We start from the raw sequence: 25,272 nt of genomic DNA on the forward strand, positions 1-25,272 counted from the left end.
CGCAGATTCTTGAGCTTATGCTGCATCGGTCACCCACACGCGTTTCTTATTACTATGTTACCGTATGTATCACTAGGCTGGGATGGGCACTCCTCCCCCACCTCAAGACCCACACACACACACACACTATCCGCAGCTTCGCTCCCTTGTCAACAACACGGCTTAGCCGCACCTCTACTGGGGATGAGTGTATCGGAGGGGATTAAGTTGGTCTAGAGATTGATTCACTGAGAAAATTGTGCTTGAGGAGTAACTGTTAAAGGATCACAATACTTTATTTCTCATAAATTCCACGCAAGGTTTTAGTGTGTAGCTTCACATTCATTAGCCGACCTTGGTGATGACTACATTTCCCTAATTCAGAGCAAGGATTTTGTGTGTGTGTGTGTGTGTATGTGTGTGTGTCTGTGTGTGTGATCAGTAGAATTGTAGACAAATGTTACTTGTACGCACATTCAGGAAAAACTGTTGAGTTATCCCAGACTCAATATCATTAGCATAAATGATTAGCATAGGCCCTAGGACTGACCCCTGGAGTACCCCACTAGTATCGGGTGACCATGGTGATGATTCCTTACTCATTAAGAGTCTTTTTCCTCTAATCATGTAACCAGGCTTCTATCCGGTGTCCTATGCAACCAATACTCCCCAAGGCCCGGACTTTATACGTCAGTTTAACGTGGGGGACTTCGTCGAATGCTTTCTGGAAGTCCGGAAATATAATATCTGTTGCTTTTGTCTTGTGGGTGTTGATTGATTTGTGATAAAATTCATGGAGGTGAGTAAGGCATTGATCTGCGCCTTTTAAAATCATGCTGTGTATTTGATCAGACTTTGTTGGTCTAGGTAGGCTACGATTTTATCTCTGATAATTGGAGTGACGTCTGCCAGTCTCCAGTCCTGTGGTACTATTCCATACTGGAGAGGTTTTTTGAAAATATAGGTTAACGGTTTGGCGACAAAAGGCGATGACGTTATATTTGACAATAGAAACTATAGCCATAGAAGAAGTAGCATGTATATATGAGGATTGCTTGGTCTGGTCACGGTGTATACAAATATATTTTTACCACATCTGAACTGTTCATACTCATGTTTGATTCCCAAACTTAAGGAAGCAAAGACCTCATAAAGATGGTCCAGAGGAGGGTATCAAAGATGGTACCTTAGATAAGAGAGTAGTTACGAAATATAGATATGTCCGGAATTATAAAAAGGAGATTTAGAGAGACTTTATTAGAGCCTTAGAGTTTCTTAGCCAATTTGATAATGTTTACGACACCCAACGCTTTGCGAGATGCTAAGACGGAGCAGTCAGAGGCCATAGCATGAAACATAGCATACGTTCTTTAGGAGGTATTTTCATGGTATCAAGAGTGGTGAAGGAATTGTATAAGATTGTAAATGCTGGCAGAAAACAAAAGATTAAACAGTTGTATTATTGTTAAGCTCAGGAGATTGGGCTCCACGAGTGTAAAACCATATCCAAACTATACAAATAGGTAATTATATTATCCCCATTTGGCTCCAATCAGCCAACTTCTGTCTTTTTCTGTACTCCATCCTTATGTCCTCGTCTAATAACTCCCTGCTATCCTCATCTCTCCATTTGTCATCTAGATTTATATACTGTTCTTGGCTTGTTCCTCACCTTTGCCGACACTGTATAAAATGATCCAGACTCATCACCATTTCCCTTACTAACTTTATATCAAACACATCCTCCCTGAGTCTGTCATCTGTTACCACATAATCTGTGTAATGTCCTTTTGCTCATTCCCTCCCCCGCTTCCTTTTCAAGTGTATCTGTGAATTAGTTTATGTTCAAATTAAGTTCACCCAGAAAGTAGCCTCATAACAGAAGTAAATTCATTTGCGTGTACATTTGGTTCTCCTCAACTTCTCAACTTTCATTGTCTTTTTCTCCACTTATGCATTCATTTTCCCTTGCCGTAACTATACTTGTTCTTTGCACTTTTTATCATTTCCTCACTCATTTCCATTTCTATGCTTACAGGAACGTATGCGACATATAAATACATATTTTTCTTTCTGTCTTGCAGGCTACACATACAGTTGACACATCGTAGATTGTAACACCTTCCCAAGCTCTCGCTGGCCTTCTGTGGTCTTACCTTTACAATATTCTTCCAATCCTCACTGCACAGCTTCCCCTTATAATTATTCTCACAACTAATCCTCTTGTTCATTTCCCTCCTCCCTTACTTCCGTACCTATCAAATGCATTTCTCTTAATCGAAGCACATTTAACCTTTCATCCTTGAATCCCTATCTTTCCTGTCTTCTACTTCTTCCTCATATCATTAAGAGCTTTAATGTTATAGTCTCATTATTTCATTATTCCTGCCTATGAAACCTTCCTGTCACATATGCCTACTTTGTCTTCATCTGTGAGTGAATATTGGTGGTACAATGACGAACAGTTTGGAATGTTTCTGTCACCGTGCTGCATGATGGGGCATGGCATATTGAATGAAGATAAAGGTAGGAAAGATTAACTCGCATATCATAAAAGCTGTACCGATAATCCTTTATCCTCCAATTTTGAACAGGGAGGTGCTTCGCAAGAATGGAAGTGCAGCAGATGCAACAATAGCAGGACTCTTTTGTGTGGGTGTCATCAACACACAATCAATGGGTTTAGGAGGTGGCTTTCTCCTGACCTACTACGAGCGTGCCACAGGCAAGGCACACGCACTTATTGCCAGAGAAACTGCACCTGGTGCTGCATATGAAGACATGTATCATGGCAATTCGAGCTTAATGAGTAAAGGTAAGGTTAACTTTTACTTTAAAGTCTAGTACCTGTTCTTGCAAGTTTTTGATAAGCATATAAATGGAAAATAGTGCTTTTTTTTTTTTTTTACTTTCAAGAAGTATATTGTAGTTTGGTACTAATACTGTGCGTTTATGTTAGGGCTATATTTGAACCACGTTTATATTGGTCGTTATTCTGTTTTATTCATTAGCTGTCAGAGTAAGACACTCATTGCTAGAATGATTATATTCAGAGAGATCAGTATCATTTGTCTGTCCCAAGAAATACTTTAAAGGATCACCTAAAGGAAGAGAGATTCCGTTACTATTTTATATGTTCAGCTTCAATGCTTAACAGTTGCCACTTTTCCCCACTTTCTGTGTCGTATTTTACTTCTTTCTCCGTCATATTTATTGGCTGCCCCATCAGCCTAGGACATTCGCATTTGTTTCATTTGACTGAGCTTGAAGCTTACCCGAAGTCAGGAAGCCAAACTATTCACAAAGTGGCTTTCCTTTTCCAATGACTGTCTTCCATGGTGCAATTGTCCCAGTCCCACAAGAGGGGTAACACTACCATCAGGTCATTAAATCCTCTAGTGAAGTAGCATAAGTTTATAGCTTGAACGCCAAGTAAATGTTAGAAAGCTCTTACATACAGGTCCCGTTCGGTGAAGAGATGGGGTGACGGTAAGATTGGGTCCTTACGGAAAACTGTTATTGACGAGGCCCACTCAATATTGGTCTCGGAAAATAATGTTGGTTGGCCCGTTCTGATAGTGCATGCCTCCCCTGCTATGTACAGGGGAGATAACCTCGAAAAATACATGTGCTACACAATGTATTTGTGCATAATAAATCTAATAAAAAATCTGGCTGTGAATAGAGGGGCTGCGGTTTTGGTGCACTGCACATAATTTCAAAGGAATGAATGAGAGAGGATTAGTAGCCTGTCATATTTTGTTGCTGTTGCTACCTCGGTAACACGGGAAGCGGCAAACAAATATTAAAGTACTGTGGTGTGTGATTGACACATCTCTGGTCACATACAATCATTACGTTTTTATGGTGTCAGGTTTATCTTATCTCAAGTGTAATATTGATGTTACACTCGTGGGAACTGAAAGCCTAGGAGAAATAAAGGTGGGCCACAAAGTTTTGGTACCTCACTAGGATAATATATCAGCCCATCTCTCAGATCCACATCCTGGGTATGAGTTATGACACGACAATCATAGCAGCCAGGGAGCGTCACTGAATTTCATTAATATTTTGCAGTTAGTAAACTGTCTTGGATATTGTATTTCCCTGATGTAAGCAGAGTCTTACGGGCGTCAGTCATTGCTTCTGTATCAGGCTGTTATTGGCATTCATCTACTCACTTAATGTCCTGCTATGAGATCAATTCACACGCATTATAGGTTCATTCGGCTAGCCTTTGATGGCACCTCAAAGAAGGAGGAGTCACTGGAGCTGCCTCTAGGTCTCAGTAAACCCCATGTCACCATGATGACAGTCATGGGTTTGAAATCGTTTGTGGTATTCGCACGCCTCCTGTAGCACCGTTACCACTCCCGTGCTGCCAACCACTACAGCCGTTCTGAAATCTAGTCTGTTTTATTTTTTTTACCATGAATGATTAACCCTTAATCAATAAGAAATAGATAATGGTGTTGATATTTTTGTGCACCTAATCGTAGACGGGAAAAAGTTTTTGTATGTTCGCGTGCTTAAGATTGGCCAGTAACTGGTGTTTTTACTGAATTAGAAATTTACCAAGTTTTAAATCATAAGATGGGATACGAAAAAAAAATCAACAACGTAACTATGAAATGCAGAATGAGGAATGAATACAAATAGAATTTCTTGAAATTTTTTGCTATTAAAGGGGGAAAAAAGTCAAGCATGAAATGTATGATGGAATTTTTTTTTTTTTTTCATTTTCCAGTCTTTTCCAACTAAGGTTTTAGCTGTTACTGGACGATATAGAACGTTGCTGTTCAGAGCCATCTCTGAAAAAGAGACTGCTAGTATCATAGTTGTACGCGTTAGGAGGCCATGAATAGTGAATATTTGAAGAGTCAGCCTCCAAGCACAGAGGCGATCACCTGCTCGGGTTATTAAGTACACACTTTAACCCTTAAACTATGAAATCTCTCCAAATTTTGGGGTATCTCCATATGGGGATTTATCAAAAGATGAAAAAATACATCTTTGTCATATTAGTTCATTGGAAATGTCAGAGTAAAAAAAAAAAAACCAAGCAGTTTTACTTCAAGACATTTAAAGCAAGTGCGCTTCCGGATGACGCTATAGTGCGTTTTTGACATGACCTGATAACCAACATACTAAGTTTTCGTCTGATAATTACGACATATTTTACAATTTCGGAGATGCTTTGTAACGGGATATGCTGTGAATAATACATTGATGATGACAAAGTAAAAATCATTTACTGTGGTTTTTACACTTGGCTCATTCATTTTATTTCACTTATCTTCAGATTTATACAGTTTTTAGCCAAGTGTTCTGGTTGGATTGATTGGAGTGGTAAAACTGAGAGTGGCTCGGGAACACGTCAAGTAACAACGTTGCTTTATTGCACAGGAAATACAAGGTAAGGTGACCGAGGGCAATGGGCTACTGGAGATGCAGAATTATTATAAAGAAGAAATAAAGTAAGGTAGGTCGAGTAGTACGAGGCAGACTTGGCAGAGGTCCTGTGATGCTGATGATGATAAGCGTCAGATGAAGAATTACAAGGGAGAATTACAAGGCTGCCGAGCCGACGTGAAGATCCTGTAGGAAGAGAAGGGTGTGGCCCGTAGAGCGGCTCTTATAGTGTGCGGCGGCTATAGATGTGGAAAAGGGAAGCAGGAGGTTCCTGGAGTATGCGGCGACTGCCGAATCTTTATTGGGTTGCAAGAGGCTCCTGAGGAGACGCTAGGGATGCAGGAGTGACTCGGGCGTGGCCGTAGGCCCCTTGTTACAGCTGCTGCTGGTGACAGGCGGATGCGGTGTCCCATGCAATTCCTGCCAAAGGTGGACGTCGGAGATGAGGCACCACAGTGAAACCTGCCAGGAAAATGACATTCAGGTGGGGTCCCGATGGGACAACTATTGACGGAGACGCCCGAAGAGCGGCTCGAGTCTGGAATCACATCGCCAAGACTTCAGCACCGGAGTGGTACACCTGTTGTCTAGTGGTTAGTCAGTTGCCTGACAAGCTAACTCTGGTGATACCCAAGTATTTAAGAGCCGGTGAGGTGGAAATTAGAGATGGCGAAGCCGAGTGCCGCAAATTTTTGACCTCCATATTGGTGGGCTTGAGGTTAAGTCCATAAGGGAGGCGCTTCTTAAGGAAAGTGTCAGGTCATCAATAATTACAGCGGCAGCTCGTAAACTACTACCGCCAACATCGAGTGTGGAAACAGTCACGTTCAACACACCGATTCTGCACCGAATCAATATCACTACCATTACCCCCCCCCCCCCCACTTCTGATAATACCTTCTGCCTCAGTTTTGTCAACTTTCAGTTCTAGAAGGGTCAGTTTCCATAAAATCATCCTGGTTCTCTAATTTTGTCACTTAATTTACCTTTTAGGAAAACTCGCGAGATTTGTGCTGTCCTTGTCATGGCTAGAGGATGACTGACTGTGGAGAAATTACTATGCATTGCCACCTCGGCAACCATCTATCCCTGGGATATTTTGACCGAAACTCTAGTAAGGCTTTCAGCTTATTTCCTCCCATAAGCACCAACAAAAACAGTGTTTGGCAACTTGAGCCTTGAATCATTCTTTTCTTCACTACCACTGAGTTACTGACCTTCGTTTCTAATTACCTAGTACTTGTCATTCTCCTCAACATTAAACATGTGTTGAGGTTTGTAACTTTTCCATAATAGTTTCCTTCAACTATGCAGAGTACCATCCTGCTGCCTTTGTTTCAGCACTAGCAGCTACCCAGTCATGAAGATGTTATGTACATCATGATACCTCTTAAACTTACCCTGCCATTTTTAACTTGCACCAGAAAGTTCCTCTTGAGTTACTGTGTCCAGTTTGATCTGATCGTTGAATAATGGCTTGGCCATCCCTTGGATAATCATAGTTATTGACATGTTTACCTGATTCTGCAGTTCTCAGAAACTCAGCAAGTTTTTCCATTTTATCCATAACATTGCTTCTTCTCTTATTCACCTAACCATTAAGATGACTGAGTTCCAGACAAGACCTGCATCTTATATTATCATTATTTTACTTACTATAATGGCTACAGGTGAGCGAATGTGACCCAAGGACTTTGCAGTGGCCATAATTTTTTTTGTCATAATCAAACTTCCGAAGCCCTAATATCAGACAGAAAGATACTGCCTTCCATCTGTTACTCTCCAGCTTTGCCAGCTTTCATCTTCTGCAAAGTTTTTACTATCTCTTCTCTGTTTACCAAATCATTCTCCCTAACTCTATCACTACGCACACCACCTCAACCGAAACACCCTATATCTGCCACTCTATCATCTAACACTTTCAGCAAACCTTCAAAATACTCACTTCATCATCTTACATCACCACTACTTGTTCTTACCTTACCATTAGCCCCCTTCACCGATGTTCCCATTTGTTCTCTTGTCTTTGGCACTTTATTTACCTCCTTCCAAAACATCTTTTTATTCTCCCTAAAATTTAATGATACTCTCTCACCCCAACTCTCATTTGCCCTCTTTTTCACCTCTTGCACCTTTCTCTTGACCTCCTGCCTCTTTCTTTTATACATCTCCTGGTCATTTGCACTATTTCCCTGCAAAACTCACCCAAAAGCCTCTCTCTTCTCTTTCCCTAATAATCTTACTTCTTAATCCCACCACTCACTCCCCTTTCTAATCTGTCCACCTCCCACTCTTCTCATGCCACAAGCATCTTTTGCACAAGCCATCGCTGCTTCCCTAAATACATCCCATTCCTCCCCCGCTCCCCTTACATCCTTTGCTCTCACCTTTTTCCATTCTACACTCAGTCTCTCCTGGTACTTTCCTCACACAAGTCTTCTTCCCAAGCTCACTTATTCTCACCACTTTCTTCACCCCAACATTCTCTCTTCTTTTCTGAAAACCTCTACAAATCTTCACCTTCGCCTCCACAAGATAATGATCAGACATCCCTCCAATTGCACCTCTCAGCACATTAACATCCAAAAGTCTCTCTTTCATGCGCCTATCAATTAACACATAATCCAATAACACTCTCTAGCCATCTCTCCTACTTACATGCATATACTTATGTATATCTCTCTTTTTATGCCACCATCCTTTTTCAGCACACAAATCTACAAGCTCTTCACCATTTCCATTTACTACACTGAACACCCCATATACACCAGTTATTCCCTCAACTGCCACATTATTCTTCTTTGCATTCATATCACCCATCACAATAACCTGGTCTCGTGCATCAAAACTACTAACACACTCACTCAGCTGCTCCCAAAAGACTTGCCTCATATGATCTTTCTTCTCATGACCAGATGCATAGGCACCAATAATCACTCATCTCTCTTCATCCACTTTCAGTTTTACCCTTATCACTAGAGTTTACTTTCTTACACTCTATCACATACTTCCACAACTCCCGTTTCAGGAGTAGTGCTACTCCTTCCTTTGCTCTTGTCCTTTCACCAACACGTTACTTTACTCTCAAGACATTCCCAAACCTATCTTTCCCTTTACCCTTGAGCTTCTTTTCACTCAGAGCCAAAACATCCAGGTTCCTTTCCTCAAACATACTACATATCTTTCCTTTTTTCTCATATTGGTTACATCCAAACACATTTAGACATCCCCAGTCTGAACCTTCGAGGAGGATGAGCACCCCTTGCATGACTCCTTCTGTTTCCCCTTTTAGAAAGTTCAAATACAAGGAGGGGAAGGTTTCTAGCCCCCCACTCATGTCCCCTTTAGTCGCCTTCTGCGACACGCAGGAAATGCGTGGGATGTATTCTTTCTCCCCTATCTTTTATTTTCCAAATCTGTCATGACCACAAGGGGCAACAGCATGTTTTATGATATTGTGCTGTATCCTAATGGTAAATCATCAAAAGTGTAACACGTCATACTATGAGACATCACGACACGGAGGATGGCTGTATCTATTTCAGGGCAGCTATGCATATTTTTGGGACACTTGATTACATAACCTATACTGTCTGTAATAGCCCCAGCTATGTTAAACAAATTTGCTGATATCATGCACCCAAATTATTTTAATAGAAGGTCAACAGAAAGAGCCAGCATACCTGTAATGTTCAGAGCTACAGTGTGTGTGTTAAAAGGCAAAATCAAAATGTTTGGGTGCACTGGGCTAGCCTGAACTACCAAAGGAAGAAATGCAGATTGACAGATTACCAAAAGCTGGACTCGTGACAAATGCAGTATCTAAAATGAGAGAGGGAAAGAAAAGTGGTTGACAGAGTCAAGATATAAAGTAATGAAATTTTTCTCCTTTATGAGAAACATGCTTTGAAAAACAAACATCTGTGAATAAGAAATTCATTTTGACATTCTCCCTTTCTGAATCTGCTATAACTTGAGAATCTATGAAATAGCCAATACTATCATTTTGATAAGATCTGTGTGTTTAATACGTTTAAAATTGATATGGCACAATAAAACTTTGGCATTATTTTTGTCCTGCCTTTTCTAGTTTTCAAGTGCTTCATCATTAAGGGATGAAGTGGCATTATGCCAGCAAGCTTCTGTTGCTGTTGATAGATTTGTCTAGTCTCCACCTGGCAGGGGCCACAATCACACTGCAAACCAGTTCCTAAATAATCGATAACCTTTCTTGAACTTCAGACCTAAAATGTAGTCCATGTATTTCTCAACCAGTAGTGGAGTCCATGTATTTCTCAACCAGTAGTGGAGTCCATGTATTTCTCAACCAGTAGTGGAGTCCATGTATTTCTCAACCAGTAGTGGAGTCCATGTATTTCTCAACCAGTAGTGGAGTCCATGTATTTCTTCACATGGTGCAGTCCATGCATTTCTCTACGTGAATTTGAAGACACTTTCATGGAGGTCATTTCGATCATTTGTTTTTACATTTGCTCATTAAAGAAGATCAACTGATATAAAACCACCCTTAAGTAAAAGATATATGCAAAGCTCAAGAAAAGAAGTAGTAGTCAGGCTAGCCATCAAATAAAGTTTGAGTCACCACTACAGTGTGGCAGCTTCTGCTGGTATTGTCTTCTGGTTCACTATTTCTCAAAATACAACAAAATGCTTAGAGTCCATGCGATGGAAACTGCGAACTACTAACAATACACTTAGAATCCATGTGATGGAAACTGCAAACAAAAAACAATACTACCCATCTGAGGACCAGAAATTAAAGTCTAGACACTACAATCTGTTATCAGGTAACCATCAGCAAGTCTAAATGCTGCTATTAAATAAGTTTAGATGAACATGGGTGATAGGTCTCTAGGTCCCACTCACCTTCACATTATGACATCTGACTGTTGGTATGGACAGGTTGCTTTATGGTTGATGAGTCTTCTAAACAAGCTTCTGCTGGCTTCATTTGTTTTATTGTTGTCATTGGGGTAAACTCTGATTGATAAATTTAATTTGTGTGTGTAAATTGGGATTTTAACCCTTCACCACATAAATGTTGTCTCATATGTTCATAGGATGCTGTTCATAGGTGTTTAGATAGTTTAATGCTTTTTTCTGAAGACTAGCAAATAACATCTTTTTCACCTTTGATATCATTCTGCAGACTTAAGCACTCATGTATGGTACTATGAAGTTTAGTTTATTATTCTGTACCCTATAAGATAAATTATCTTGACTGACTGGGGTAAGTATAATAAAAGATTATACAGAGATATATTTACTCAGTCATAAACTATTGTCAGTGACACCTTAAGCACCATAGTAACTTGTTTAATAAGTATTTGTCATGATTACCAGGATGGCATCTGAATTTCTTAGTGTTACCTAAGCCAAGATCTTTTGGAAATCCTTAAATGTCAGTGAAACAGGCCTAATATAGATGATAAGGAACAGAGTCTTTAGATCATATTCCCCCTCCAATACAGGTAAATCTTTGATCCTTAATGTCTGGATTTTTTTCTGTAGGTGGTCTGGTGATCCTTAATGTCTGGATTTTTTTTCTATAGGTGGTCTGGCTGTAGCTGTGCCTGGTGATCTACGTGGCTACCGTGCTCTCTATGAAAAATTTGGCGGGATGATACCTTGGGCTGACCTCATAGAACCTACAATTAAGCTGTGTGAGGAAGGCCACTTAGTCAACTGGCATATGGCACGGGCTTTGAAGTATAAAGAAGAGTCGATACTGCAAGAACCAAGCATGAGGTACCGTAAATGACCAAGCATGAGATACTGTAAATGACCAAGCTTGAAGTATTGTGAATGACCAAGCATGAGGTATTCTGTAAATGACCAAGCAGTAAATGTAACTTTTATGATGATTTCACTTCAAATGATTTGCCATCTTGCATATTTTCTGTCAGGTACTTCACATTCTATGCAGCAACTCTTTGAAATGTTTATCTTTCTGTGAAATTATTCTTACCTTAATTATCATATTTCATAATGGATCACATTTATTGCCCATTTATGTACATGGAGGAGGTTTGAAATCGAATTATATTAATTACGATGATATTGATAATCATAGTCTAGTAATAATGGTAATGAAATATTAAAATCATAAGAAAATTAATAATGGTAGTAATTATAATAATAAGGATGTGGAGCACATGTGCGAGGAGGAGAGTGATCAGTTCTCATTGAATGTTGGTCTGTGGCGGGGATGTGTGATGTCCCAATGGTTGTTTGATGTGTTTGTAGATTGAGTGATGGAGAGAGTGGCGACTAAGCAGTCGGTTGGGGATGAGAGGGCCTGGGAAGCGAGTCAGTTGTTCACTGATGATACAGTTGTAGTGGCTGATTTGAGTGAGAAACTGCAGAAGTTGGTGACTGAGTTTGGAAAAGTGTATGAGAGGAGAAAGTTGAGTAGGGTTGAGCACAAGTTTATTGGGATGTAAGTTTAAATGGAGAAAGATTGGAGGAAGTGAAGTGTTTTAGATCTCTGTGAGTGGATGTAGCAGTGAATGAAACCATGGAAACAGAAATGGGTCATAGGGTGGGGGAGGGGACAAAGGCTCTGGGAGTAATGAAGGCTGTATGGAAGGAAAGAACGTTATCTTGGAGAGCAGAAATGGGTATGTTTGAAGGAATAGTAGTTCCAACAATGCTGTATGGTTGCAAGGCATTGGCTACAGATAGGGTTGTACAGGGGAAGGTGGGTGTGTTGGAAATGAAATGTTTGAGGACAATATGTGGTATGAGGTGGTTTGATCGAGTAAGTAAGGAAAGGGTGAGAGAGATGTGTGGAAATAGAAAGTGTGATTGCGAGCAGAAGAGGGTATGTTAGAATGGTTAGGACATATGGAAGGAATGAGTGAGGAAAGATTGACAAAGAGGATATTTGTGTCAGAGGTGGAGGGAACAAGGAGAAGCTGGAAACCAAATTGGAGGTGGAAGGATGGAGTGAAAAAGATATTGAGCAATTGGGGCCTGAACATCAGGAGGGTGAGAGGTGTGTATGGAGAGTGAATTGGAACAATGTGGTATCCCAGGGTCAATGTGCTCTCAATGGATAGAGCCAGGGCATGTGAAACATCTGAGGCAAACCATGGACAGATCTGTGGGGCCTGGATGTGGAAAGGTAGCTGTGGTTTTGGTGCATTACACATGACAGCTAGAGACTGAGTGTGAATGAATGTGGCCTTTTTTGTCTGTTGTCCTGGCACTACCTCACTGAAGCAGGGGATAGTGATGCTTTTTCCTGTGGGGTGGGGTAGTGCCAGCAATGGATGAAGGCAAGTAAGTATAAATATGTGCATGTGTATATATGTATATATCTCTGTATGTGTATGTATATGTTCTATGTATGTGTGTATAAGATTGGATGGGCCATTCTTCACCTGTTTCCTGGTGCTACCTCACTGATGTAGGAAAGAGCGATTATAATGAATGAATAGATAAATAGATAAATGATAATGGTCATGAAATGCTAATACTGGTATTAATGATAATTGTAAAGAAAATAGTCATAATGATGATAGTTGAAGAATGATATTTATAATGATGATAATGATTAATGGTAATGGTTATGATAATATAATGAATGATGATAATGATAATGATGAAAATAATGATAATAATAATAAAAATAATAATAATAATAATAATAATAATAATAATGATAATAATAATAATAATAATAATGATAATGATAATAATGATAATAAGTTTGAATGGAGAAAAACTGGAGGAAGTGAAGTGTTTTAGATATCTGGGAGTGGATTTGGCAGCGGATGGAGCCATGGAAGCGGAAGTGAATCATAGGGTGGGGGAGGGGGCGAAAGTTCTGGGAGCGTTGAAGAATGTGTGGAAGTCGAGAACTTATCTTGGAAAGGAAAAATGGGTATGTTTGAAGGAATAGTGGTTCCAACAATGTTATATGGTTGCGAGGTGTGAGCTGTGGATAGAGTTGTGCGGAGGAGTGTGGATGTGCTGGAAATGAGATGTTTGAGGACATTATGTGGTATGAGATTGTTTGATCGAGTAAGTAATGAAAGGGTAAGAGAGATGTGTGGTAATAAAAAGAGTTTGGTTGAGAGACCAGAAGAGGGTGTTTTGAAATAGTTTGGTCACATGGAGAGAATGAGTGAGGAAAGATTGACCAAGAGTATATATGTGTCAGAGGTGGAGGGAACGAGAAGTGGGAGACCAAATTGGAGGTGGAAAGATGGAGTGAAAAAGATTTTGAGTGATCGGGGCCTGAACATGTAGGAGGGTGAAAGGCATGCAAGGAAAAGAGTTAATTGGAACGATGTGGTATACCGGGGTCGACGTGCTGTCAATGGATTGAACCAGGGCATGTGAAGCGTCTGGAGTAAACCATGGAAAGTTGTGTGGGGCCTGGATGTGGAAAGGGAGCTGAGGTTTCGGTGCATTATTACATGACAGCTAGAGACTGAGTGTGAACGAATGTGGCCTTTGTTGTCTTTTCCTAGCACTACCTCACACACATTGGGGGGGAGGGGGTTGTTATTTCATGTGTGGTGGGGTGGTGATGGGAATGAATAAAGGCAAACGGTGTGAATTATGTACATGTGTATATATGTATATGTCTGTGTGTGTATAGTATATATGTATACGTTGAGATGTATAGGTATGTATATATGCATGTGTGGACGTGTATGTATATACATGTGTATGTGGGTGCTTTGGGCCATTTCTTTCGTCTGTTTCCTTGCGCTACCTCGCTAACGCGGGAGACAGCGACAAAGTGGAATAAGTAAATATATGAATGATAATAATAATAATAATGATGATAATAATAATAATTGTTATAATAATGATAATAATGATAATGATAATAATAGTAATAATGATATACTAATAGTAATGATAGTTTTTTTTCTTTATTATGCTTTGTTGCTGTCTCCTGCATTAGCGAGGCAGCGCAAGGAAACAGAAGAAAGAATAGCCCAACCCACCCACATACACATGTATATACATACATGCCCACACACGCACAAATACATACCTATACATTTCATTGTATACATACATATACATATACAGACAAATACATATATACACATGTACATATTCATACTTGCTGCCCCCAGCCATGCCTGTCGCCACCCCACCACACATGAAATGGCACCCACTCCCACCTGCACACGCACGAGGTAGCATTAGGAAAAGACAGCAAAGGCCACATTCATTCACACTCAGTCTCTTAGCTGCCAGGTGTAATGCATCGAAACCACAGCTCCCTTTCCACATCTAGGCCCCAGAAAACTTTTCATGGTTTACCTCAGACACTTCACATACCCTGGTTCAATCCATTGACAGCAAGTTGACCCTGGTATACCACGTCATTCCAATTCACTCTATTCCTGCACGCTTTTCACCCTCCTGCATGTTCAGGCCCTGATCGCTCAAAATCTTTTTCACTCCATCCTTCCCCCTCCAATTTGGTCTTCCTCCTCTCGTTCCCTCCACCTCTGACACATATATCCTCTTTGTCAATCTTCCCTCACTCATTCTCTCCATGTAACCAAACCATTTCAATACACCCTCTTCTGTTCTCTCAACCACACTCATTTTATTACCGCACATCTCTCTTACCCTTTCATTACTTACTCAATCAAACCACCTCACACCACAAATTGTCTTCAAACATCTCATTTCCAACACATCCACCCTCCTCCACACAACCTTATGTATAGCCCACACCTGGCAATCATATAACATTGTTAGAATCACTATTCCTTCAAACATACCCATTTTTGCTCTCCAAGATAATGTTCTCACCATTCACACATTGTTCAACACTCCCAGAACCTTCGCTCCCTCCCCCACCCTGTGACTCACTTCCACTTCCATGGTTCTGTCCGCTGTTAAATCCACTCCCAGATAGGTAAACACTTCTTCCTCCAGTTTTTCTCCATTCAAACTTACCTCCCAATTGACTTGTCCCTTAACCCTACTGTACTTAATAACCTTGCTCTTATTCACATTTCCTCTCAGCTTTCTTCTTTCACACACTTTACGAAGCTCAGTTACCAACTTCCGCAGTTTCTCACCTGAATCAGTCACCAGCGCTGTATCATCAACGAACAACAGCTGACTCACTTCGCAAGCCCTCTCATCTACAACAGACTGCATACTTGCCCCTATCTCCAAAACTCTTGCATTTACCTCCCTAACAACCCCATCCATAAACAGATTAAACAATTAAACAACCATGGAGACATCACACACCCCTGCCATTAACTGACATTCACTGAGAACCAGTCACTTTCCTCTCTTCCTACTCGTACACATGCCTTACATCCTTGATAAAAACATTGCTTCTAGCAACTTGCCTCCCACACCATATACTCTTTATACATTCTACAGAGCATCTCTATCAGTTCTATCACTTGCCTTCTCCAGATCCACAAATGCTACATACAAATCTATTTGTTTTTTAAGTATTTCTCACATACATTCTTGAAAGCAAACACCTCATCCACACATCCTCTACCACTTCTGAAACCACATTGCTCTTCCCCAATCTGATGCTCTGTACATGCCTTCACCCTCTCAATCAATACCCTCTCATATAATTTCCCAGGAATACTCAACAAACTTATACCTCTGTAATTTGAGCACTCACTCTTATCCCCTTTGCCTTTGTATAATGGCACTATGCAACCATTCCGCCAGTCCTCAGGCACCTCACCATGAGTCACACATACATTAAATAACCTTACCAACCAGTCAACAATACAGTCACCCCCTTTTTTAATAAATTCCACTGCAATACCATCCAAACCCGCTGCCTTGCGTGGGAAGTATTCTTTCTCCCCTATCCCCAGGGATAATTATCATTATTATTATGGCTCATGGTGAAGTACCTGAGGATTGGCAGAATGCATTCATAGTGCCATTGTACAAAGGCAAAGAGGATAAAGGTGAGTGTTCAAATTACAGAGGTATAAGTTTGTTGAGTATTCCTGGGAAATTATATGGGAGGATATTGATTGAGAGGGTAAAGGCATGTGCAGAGCATCAGATTGGGGAAGAGCAGTGTGGTTTCAGAAGTGGTAGAAGATGTGTGGATCAGCTGTTTGCTTTGAAAAATATATGTGAGAAATGCTTAGGAAAGCAAATGGATTTGTCTGTAGCATTTATGGATCTGGAGAGGGCATATGATAGAGTTGATAGAAATGCTCTGTGGAAGGTATTAAGAATATATGGTGTGGGAGTCAAGTTGTTAGAAGCAGTGAAAAGTTTTTATCGAGGATGTAAGGCATGTGTACGAGTAGGAAGAGAGGAAAGTGATTGGTCCTCAGTGAATGTTGGTTTCCGGCAGAGGTGCGTGATGTCCCCATGGTTGTTTAATTTGTTTATGGATGGGGTTGTTAGGGAGGTGAATGCAAGAGTCTTGAAAAGAGGGGCAAGTATGCAGTCTGTTGTGGATGAGAGAGCTTGGGAAGTGAGTCAGATGTTGTTTGCTGATGATACAGTGCTGGTGGCTGATTTGCATGAGAAACTGCAGAAGCTGGTGACTGAGTTTGGTAAAGTGTGTGAAAGAAGAAAGCTGAGAGGAAATGTGAATAATAGCAAGGCTATTAGGTACAGAAGGACAAGTCAATTGGGAGGTAAGTTTGAATGGAGAAAAACTGGAGAGAATGAAGTGTTTTAGATATCTGGGAGCAGATTTGGCAGCAGATGGAACCATGGAAGTGGAAGTGAATCATAGGGTGGGGGAGGGGGCGTAAGTTCTGGGAGCTTTGAAAAATGTGTGGAAGTCGAGAACGTTATCTTGGAAGGCAAAAATGGTTATGTTTGAAGGAATAATGTTTCCAACAATGTTATATGGTTGCGAGACGTGGGCTATTGATAGAGTTGTGCGCAGGAGGGTGGATGTGCTGGAAATGAAATGTTTGAGGACAATATGTGGTGTGAGGTGGTTTGATCGAGTAAGTAATGAAAGGGTAAGAGAGATGCGTGGTAATAAAAAGAGTGTGGTTGAGAGAGCAGAAGAGGGTGTTTTGAAATGGTTTGGTCACATGGAGAGAATGGGTGAGGAAAGATTGACCAAGAGGATATATGTATTAGAGGTGGAGGGAACGAGGAGAAGTGGGAGACCAAATTGGAGGTGGAAAGATGGAGTGAAAACGATTTTGAGCGATCGGGGCCTGAATATGCAGGAGGGTGAAAGGCATATAAGGAATAGAGTGAATTGGAAGAGTGTGGTATACCGGGGTCGACATGCTGTCAGTGGATTGTACTAGGCATGTGAAGCGTCTGGGGTAAACCATGGAAAGTTCTGTGGGGCCTAGATGTGGAAAGGGAGCTGTGGTTTCGGTGCATTATACATGACAGCTAGAGACTGAGTGTGAATGAATGTGGCCTTTGTTGTCTTTTTCTCGTGCTACCTCTTGCACGTGCTTGGGGAGGGGTTTGTCATTTCATGTTTGGCGGGGTGGCGACGGGAATGTGTAAAGGCAGCAAGTATGAATTATGTGCATGTGTGTGTATGTATGTATTTGTATGTGTATATATGTATACATTGGAATGTATAGGTATTTATATGTGCGTGTGTGGACGTGTATGTATATGCATGTTTATGTGGGTGGGTTGGGCCATTTTTTCATCTGTTTCTTTGTGCTACCTTGTTAACATGGGAGACAATTACAAAGTGTAATAAATGAATATGATAAAGTTTTTTTTTTTCTTTTCTTTTTTTCTTTGCCGATGTCTCCCGCGTTTGCGAGGTAGCGCAAGGAAACAGACGAAAGAAATGGCCCAACCCACCCCCATACACATGTATATACATACACGTCCACACATGCAAATATACATACCTACACAGCTTTCCATGGTCTACCCCAGACACTTCACATGTCCTGATTCAATCCACTGACAGCACGTCAACCCCGCTATACCACATCGATCCAATTCACTCTATTCCTTGCCCTCCTTTCACCCTCCTGCATGTTCAGGCCCCGATCACACTATATCTTTTTCACTCCATCTTTCCACCTCCAATTTGGTCTCCCACTTCTCCTCGTTCCCTCCACCTCCGACACATATATCCTCTTGGTCAATCTTTCCTCACTCATTCTCTCCATGTGCCCAAACCATTTCAAAACACCCTCTTCTGCTCTCTCAACCACGCTCTTTTTATTTCCACACATCTCTCTTACCCTTACGTTACTTACTCGATCAAACCACCTCATACCACACATTGTCCTCAAACATCTCATTTCCAGCACATCCACCCTCATCCGCACAACTCTATCCATAGCCCACGCCTCGCAACCATACAACATTGTTGGAACCACTATTCCTTCAAACATACCCATTTTTGCTTTCCGAGATAATGTTCTCGACTTCCACACATTTTTCAAGTCTCCCAGGATTTTCGCCCCCTCCCCCACCCTATGATCCACTTCCGCTTCCATGGTTCCATCTGCTGCCAGATCCAATCCCAGATATCTAAAGCACTTTACTTCCTCCAGTTTTGCTCCATTCAAACTTACCTCCCAATTGACTTGACCCTCAACCCTACTGTACCTAATAACCTTGCTCTTATTCACATTTACTCTTAACTTTCTTCTTTCACATACTTTACCAAACTCAGTCACCAGCTTCTGCAGTTTCTCACATGAATCAGCCACCAGCGCTGTATCATCAGCGAACAACAACTGACTCACTTCCCAAGCTCTCTCATCCACAACTGACTTCATACTTGCCCCTCTTTCCAAAACTCTTGCATTCACCTCCCTAACAACCCCATCCATAAACAAATTAAACAACCATGGAGACATCACACACCCCTGCCGCAAACCTACATTCACTGAGAACCAATCACTTTCCTCTCTTCCTACACGTACACGTATTTGTAAATCTAGCAATAATCATAACAAAAAAAGATTTCCATCAGATACTTAGATATGGTGTCCTGAAAATCATTGGCATCATATGTTAGATCAAAATTAGAGTATGAGTGTATCATCAGTCTGATTAGCTGACTTTAAAAAGTAATGAGATATGCCAGACAATATTTAACAGCAGGAAACAACAACATTTACATAAAGTTAGAGGCATGAAGTACCAGAGGGAATTTTAAGAAAAATGGATATGAAAAAATTAGATTGTTGATGATATTTAGGCTAGATGATACACATGAGGAATGATAGAATGCCTAGTTAAGAAAATAAGATGAGAATTTTAGAGGTACTCAGATAATCATGTATCAATGATTTGTTGATCATAGGAAGTTGTCTTGATTGGTAAACTTTCAGGTACCTTTATCACAGTGTTCTTTTTTCGTTAGTGTATTCATCAACCCGGATACTGGTACTGTTTATAAAGAGGGTGATATCCTGAAGAGACCCCAGCTAGCAAAGACTCTGCGAATAATTCAAGATGATCCAGATGCCCTTTACACAGGTCAATTGGCTGATAAACTAGCTGAAGACATCCAGAGCTTCAAGGGTATCATCACGGCAGAAGATCTCAGAAACTACAAGTAAGTAATGACGATATCCATTAGTTATAGTGATGGTATCCATGACTCATGATGATGATATCTCTGAGCCATTATTATAGATTTTCCGTTGACTGAACACTTTGCTTTGGGAATTTGTAAAATGAAAGTTCGTGAAGGCTTAGGTTCAGAAAGAACACTACTAGTTTTATTAATGCTTTATATAAGGAATTTCCAACTTGCTAAAAGTTGTTCCAATGCTTTGCTTCAGAGATTAGGAAATTTGCGAAATGAGTTATTCTCATCTCAGGAATAATGAGCTAATTTTCCAGTATAACCCATGGGTAATCCTACCATGTGTCCCTAAGGACAGGATCTCCATTGTCTCCTCTCTAGGAACAAGGCTTGCATCATGAGTTGACATCTGGATTTAGCAAACAGTTCTGCTAAACCCCAGACTACCCCTCAGAAAGTATGAAAGATTCAAGTGGGGAAAGAGGAGTGGGAAGGTAAAAGGAGATTTGTTCATTAGCCTCCTTCATAGATTGAAGTAGCTTTTCACATTTAACTCTTAAAGAACCTAGCCATGTAAATTTATGGGGATCCTCAGGAATGGGATGTATCAAAGACAATTTTCTGGTAGAGTACTGGGAACAGGATTTTTTGGTATTATTTGTGTCCCATTTATGAGCACAAAAATGAGAGATCAGTAGCAGTGTGCATTTGTAGTAAGGCTATATTCTAATCATTGCATGAAAGTATATATCATCTGCATGTGCATAGTATTTTATTCATTATTGGCTATGGTATATCTGCCATGAATATTGGCAATTGTAATGGGCTCACAATGGCCCCTTGTGAGATTTGTGATTCAGTATTCATTTTCTATGGCAGCTTTTTCTGTTTAGAATACATAGAATATTCTACCATTTGAAAGTAATCTTAACCACCTTAGCATGATTCCCCTAGCACATATCCTACCTAGTTTTGACAAGCATTGCTATATGGACCACTCTCGTCACAAGCTGTAGAGATTTCCGAATTGCAGCTACAACCATTTATTTTTTTCTCTTTTACTCCACATTGTCTGTAATACTCCACTCTTAAGTAATTGGTCAACAGTTGATCTTTGTTATTTAAAACCTTCCTAATAAGGGGGTAAATATATTATATTGTTTCAATGTACTAATAGAGTCCATTGTACACCGTTTTTTTCATTTACTTTTCCAATATTTGGAAGCAAGGAGATAGGTCTGTAGGAATTTGGCTGTGAGGAATCTTTACCATGCTTCAAGAATTTTAAAAGGAGGTCATATTTTTCTAGCCAGCTTTGGTTGGCCAAATGCAAAAGAAACATCTTGCCATCCATTAGGAATTGAGTCAAGACTTTATTAGGGATGTCATCTTTACCTGTTTGGGCAAAGTTACCAGTGTGTTTTTGAGTTCTTGACTGTTAGATTTAATATTATAGTCATTACCTCTGTCTTGGACGGCAGAAGAAACCTTTTTAAGGAGCCTTTGCTTATTCTCAAAATGTACTATTCATTCTAAAATGATGTCTTGATAATCATTCATTATATTAGCTGTGTCTTGAGATGTAAGGGTAACTTGGGAGATGAGTAAAAATTCCCTTCCTTGAATACTATTAAAAGTTTTCCATTGGGTTTTAAGATTCTATTTGTAAAGAAAAATCATGTCAATATTTTTTTCTTTTTACTTTCAACCACATACTTCATGGCTGGTACACATATGTTTTCAACACAATAGTGTCTTCTTAATGTTCTCGTTGCCTATCTTCTCTACCTCTCTAACTAGTGAGCATTTCTCATTCCCCCATGGGACCAAAAATGTGGGGGAATATATAATCTTTGTATGTTTGAAAACTTTGGTGGTATCTATCTGTTTATCTGTATCTAATTATCTATATTTATTTATTGTATATATATATTTGCGGCAGGGGTGTGTGATGTCTCCATGGTTGTTTAATTTGTTTATGGATGGGGTTGTTAGGGAGGTGAATGCAAGAGTTTTGGAAAGAGGGGCAAGTATGAAGTCTGTTGTGGATGAGAGAGCTTGGGAAGTGAGTCAGTTGTTGTTCACTGATGATACAGCGCTGGTGGCTGATTCATGTGAGAAACTGCAGAAGCTGGTGACTGAGTTTGGTAAAGTGTGTGAAAGAAGAAAGTTAAGAGTAAATGTGAATAAGAGCAAGGTTATTAGGTACAGTTGGGTTGAGGGTCAAGTCAGTTGGGAGGTAAGTTTGAATGGAGAAAAACTGGAGGAAGTGAAGTGTTTTAGATATCTGGGATTGGATCTGGCAGTGGATGGAACCATGGAAGCGGAAGTGAATCATAGGGTGGGGGAGGGGGCGAAAATCCTAGGAGCACTGAAGAATGTTTGGAAGTCGAGAACATTATCTCGGAAAGCAAAAATGGGTATGTTTGAAGGAATAGTGGTTCCAACAATGTTGTATGGTTGCGAGGCGTGGGCTATGGATAGAGTTGTGCGGATAAGGGTGGATGTGCTGGAAATGAGATGTTTGAGGACAATGTGTGGTGTGAGGTGGTTTGATCGAGTAAGTAATGTAAGGGTAAGAGAGATGTGTGGAAATAAAAAGAGCGTGGTTGAGAGAGCAGAAGAGGGTGTTTTGAAATGGTTTGGGCACATGGAGAGAATGAGTGAGGAAAGATTGACCAAGAGGATATATGTGTCGGAGGTGGAGGGAACGAGGAGAAGTGGGAGACCAAATTGGAGGTGGAAAGATAGAGTGAAAAAGATTTTGAGTGATCGGGGCCTGAACATGCAGGAGGGTGAAAGGTGGGCAAGGAATAGAGTGAATTAGATCGATGTGGTATACCGGGGTTGACGTGCTGTCAGTGGATTGAATCAGGGCATGTGAAGCATCTGGGGTAAACCATGGAAAGTTGTGTGGGTCCTGGATGTGGAAAGGGAGCTGTGGTTTCGGGCATTATTGCATGACAGCTAGAGACTGAGTGTGAACGAAATGGCCTTTGTTGTCTTTTCCTAGTGCTACCTCGCACACATGAGGGGGGAGGGGGTTGGTAGTCCATGTGTGGCGAGGTGGCGATGGAAATGAATAAAGGCAGACAGTGTGAATTGTATGTATATTTGTGTGTGTGGACGTGTATGTATATACATGTGTATGGGGGTGGGTTGGGCCATTTCTTTCGTCTGTTTCCCTGCGCTACCTCGCAAACGCGGGAGACAGTGACAAAGCAAAATAGATAAATAAATAAAATATCTCTGACACCTGTTCCCTCAAGGGGGGTGGCAATGGCAATAGAGTCTCCTTTAGTGCCTCACCCTTAACAGGCTCCTATTAGAGGGTAACTCTAATGCAGTGTTTGCAGAGGCTCCTACCAAATGTTCCTACCAACTACTTTTACCTAATGCTCCTATCTACTACTTCTACCTAATCTTTCTTTCTACTTAATGCTCCTGCCTAAATGTTCCTGCCTACCATTTCTAACTACTGCTCTTACCATTTTGCCAAAAGGCAGGGCTAGCACATGCTCATTGCAGGAAAATCTAGAGTTATGATGAATGAGCTCTGTGAGTCAAGTGAGTTAAGGAAAGATTGTATGTTTGTGGACAGAATGCAGTAGTCTATGTGTAGGTGAGGCAGAGAGAAAGATAGGTATTACTGGTAATTTTCCTCCTAGGTTATTGGCTGCCTACCAACTATTGCCTACTTTGGTGCTTTTGCTTTCAATTAGAATATCACTAATTTCCTCACATTACAAGTTATGTTTATTGGTTATTGACATAAATTTTACATTTTCTATCCTCTGAGACTACTGCTTTATATCTGTTTTCTATTTCCCTCTGGAGCAAATGTGATTCCAACCAAATGGCCCTTTTGATAACAAATATGTAAGTTGGACGATGATCACTATTGCCCACTTCAAGGCCCACTGATACTTGTGTCACGGTACCAATTAGCTATTTCTTGTGAAAAGATCTTTAGTAGATTATTTTTATGGTCAAACCTGTGCACAGATCAGGGAGAGTTAGTAATAAGAACATAGTGACAAACTAATGAAATAATTGAAGTTAAAGCCAGCAGAGTTACTGTCACAGGAATCCTGAAGGTAATGTCTGCTGTTGAAGTCTTGAACACATATGATTATTTTCCCTTATCCATCAGATATATAGTGCTCTAATGCCCCTTAGCTGAAATTACTAGGTGGCCTGTGAAATAACAGAATGCTTAATGATTTGTTATGAAATGTACATAATATAAATGATGTATCCAAGAGTTCAAGTTTCGTAATATCATGTAGACTGAATGAAAGATGTTTCATGCTAAATGTTCTTCTACCTAATATAGCAAGTACTTCTCTCTCCCTATTCCTTTCTTGTCTAAGCATTTTTTTTTTTTAAGTTAAAGACTACAAAAGTCCACATGAAAGTTAGGCCTTCATTAAAGAGGTTGATGAAAGGGGAAAAAGAAGAGATGAGGAAAAGTATTTACGAAGTTTGAAGGAAGTGAAAAACCTGTTTTTAAAAAAGTGCCAAATTATTTTGATTGGAAAAGACAGAAGAAGGAAGAGAGGTCAAATGCTTTGAGATGAAAGGATAGAAACAGTTATCAAAATGACCCACCCTTGAATTGCCGACAGCCAAATAGTACTTTTATGATGCAGCAGTTGGCTGAGTATTGCTGAGTCAAGCTAGTGGTAGGGGCACACAAGCAGCCATTTGTAGGGAGCAAAAAGCAAAGTAATACCTATAGAAAAAGGAAAGCGAAACAACAATGTGGCTTAGGGCAAGTGGGTCAAGTTTTGAGGTTAACCAGGGAGAGTTGATAAATTAGACTGCTCTCAAGTCAACTCTGTCAAATAAGATTGCAGAGCTAGAACCATCCTAAATGTGAGAGCAGTACTCCGTACAGTTCAAGGACATATCAGTCTTTTGTATAAATGGAGCAACTGTTTAGATGAAAAGAAATTGTGACATGTAAATAGGATTCCCAGTTTCTTAGAGGGAGACTTAACTGTTTCTGTATCTATGATAGTATGGTTATTATAGTAATACCAACAATGTTCATTGAGTCAAAAGGTGGGATTACAGATCCATCAAAGGAGAGAGGAAATTTGTGAGGAATTCTTGATTGAGAGATGGTGGCTTTATACTAAACCAGATTTTGTCTTCCCCACTGAAATATCCTCTCAAAGTTTGAGTTTATCGAGGAAGTTCTGTCCAAGTGAGGTGCAAATTGCGTGAGAGAAGGAGCAGATTTGAGAATGAGAAGAAATGGTGTCATGTTGTCATCATATGAGTGTATTTGTTGTTTGTAAAGAAAATTGCTGATAAAAAGGAGAGAGTGTATAGGAGACAGAACATAACTTTGAGAGACACTGCTATTGATGGAG

General features: G+C 40.3%; 1 protein-coding gene across 3 annotated transcripts in view; it reads left to right on the forward strand.

Annotated features, from left to right (window-relative positions):
* LOC139757083 (scoloptoxin SSD14-like) overlaps positions 1–25,272 on the forward strand; it is a 190,480-nt gene that overhangs the window by 96,386 nt on the left and 68,822 nt on the right. For all 3 annotated transcript variants that reach the window (XM_071677336.1, XM_071677183.1, XM_071677247.1), the window contains 3 exons: positions 2,574–2,794; positions 10,965–11,160; positions 19,724–19,918. In XM_071677336.1, the coding sequence (XP_071533437.1) occupies positions 2,574–2,794; positions 10,965–11,160; positions 19,724–19,918 (612 nt within the window). The remainder of the gene's footprint in view (positions 1–2,573; positions 2,795–10,964; positions 11,161–19,723; positions 19,919–25,272) is intronic.

Source organism: Panulirus ornatus, chromosome 1, assembly GCF_036320965.1.
Source record: "Panulirus ornatus isolate Po-2019 chromosome 1, ASM3632096v1, whole genome shotgun sequence".
NCBI classification, from domain to species: Eukaryota; Metazoa; Arthropoda; class Malacostraca; order Decapoda; family Palinuridae; genus Panulirus; species Panulirus ornatus.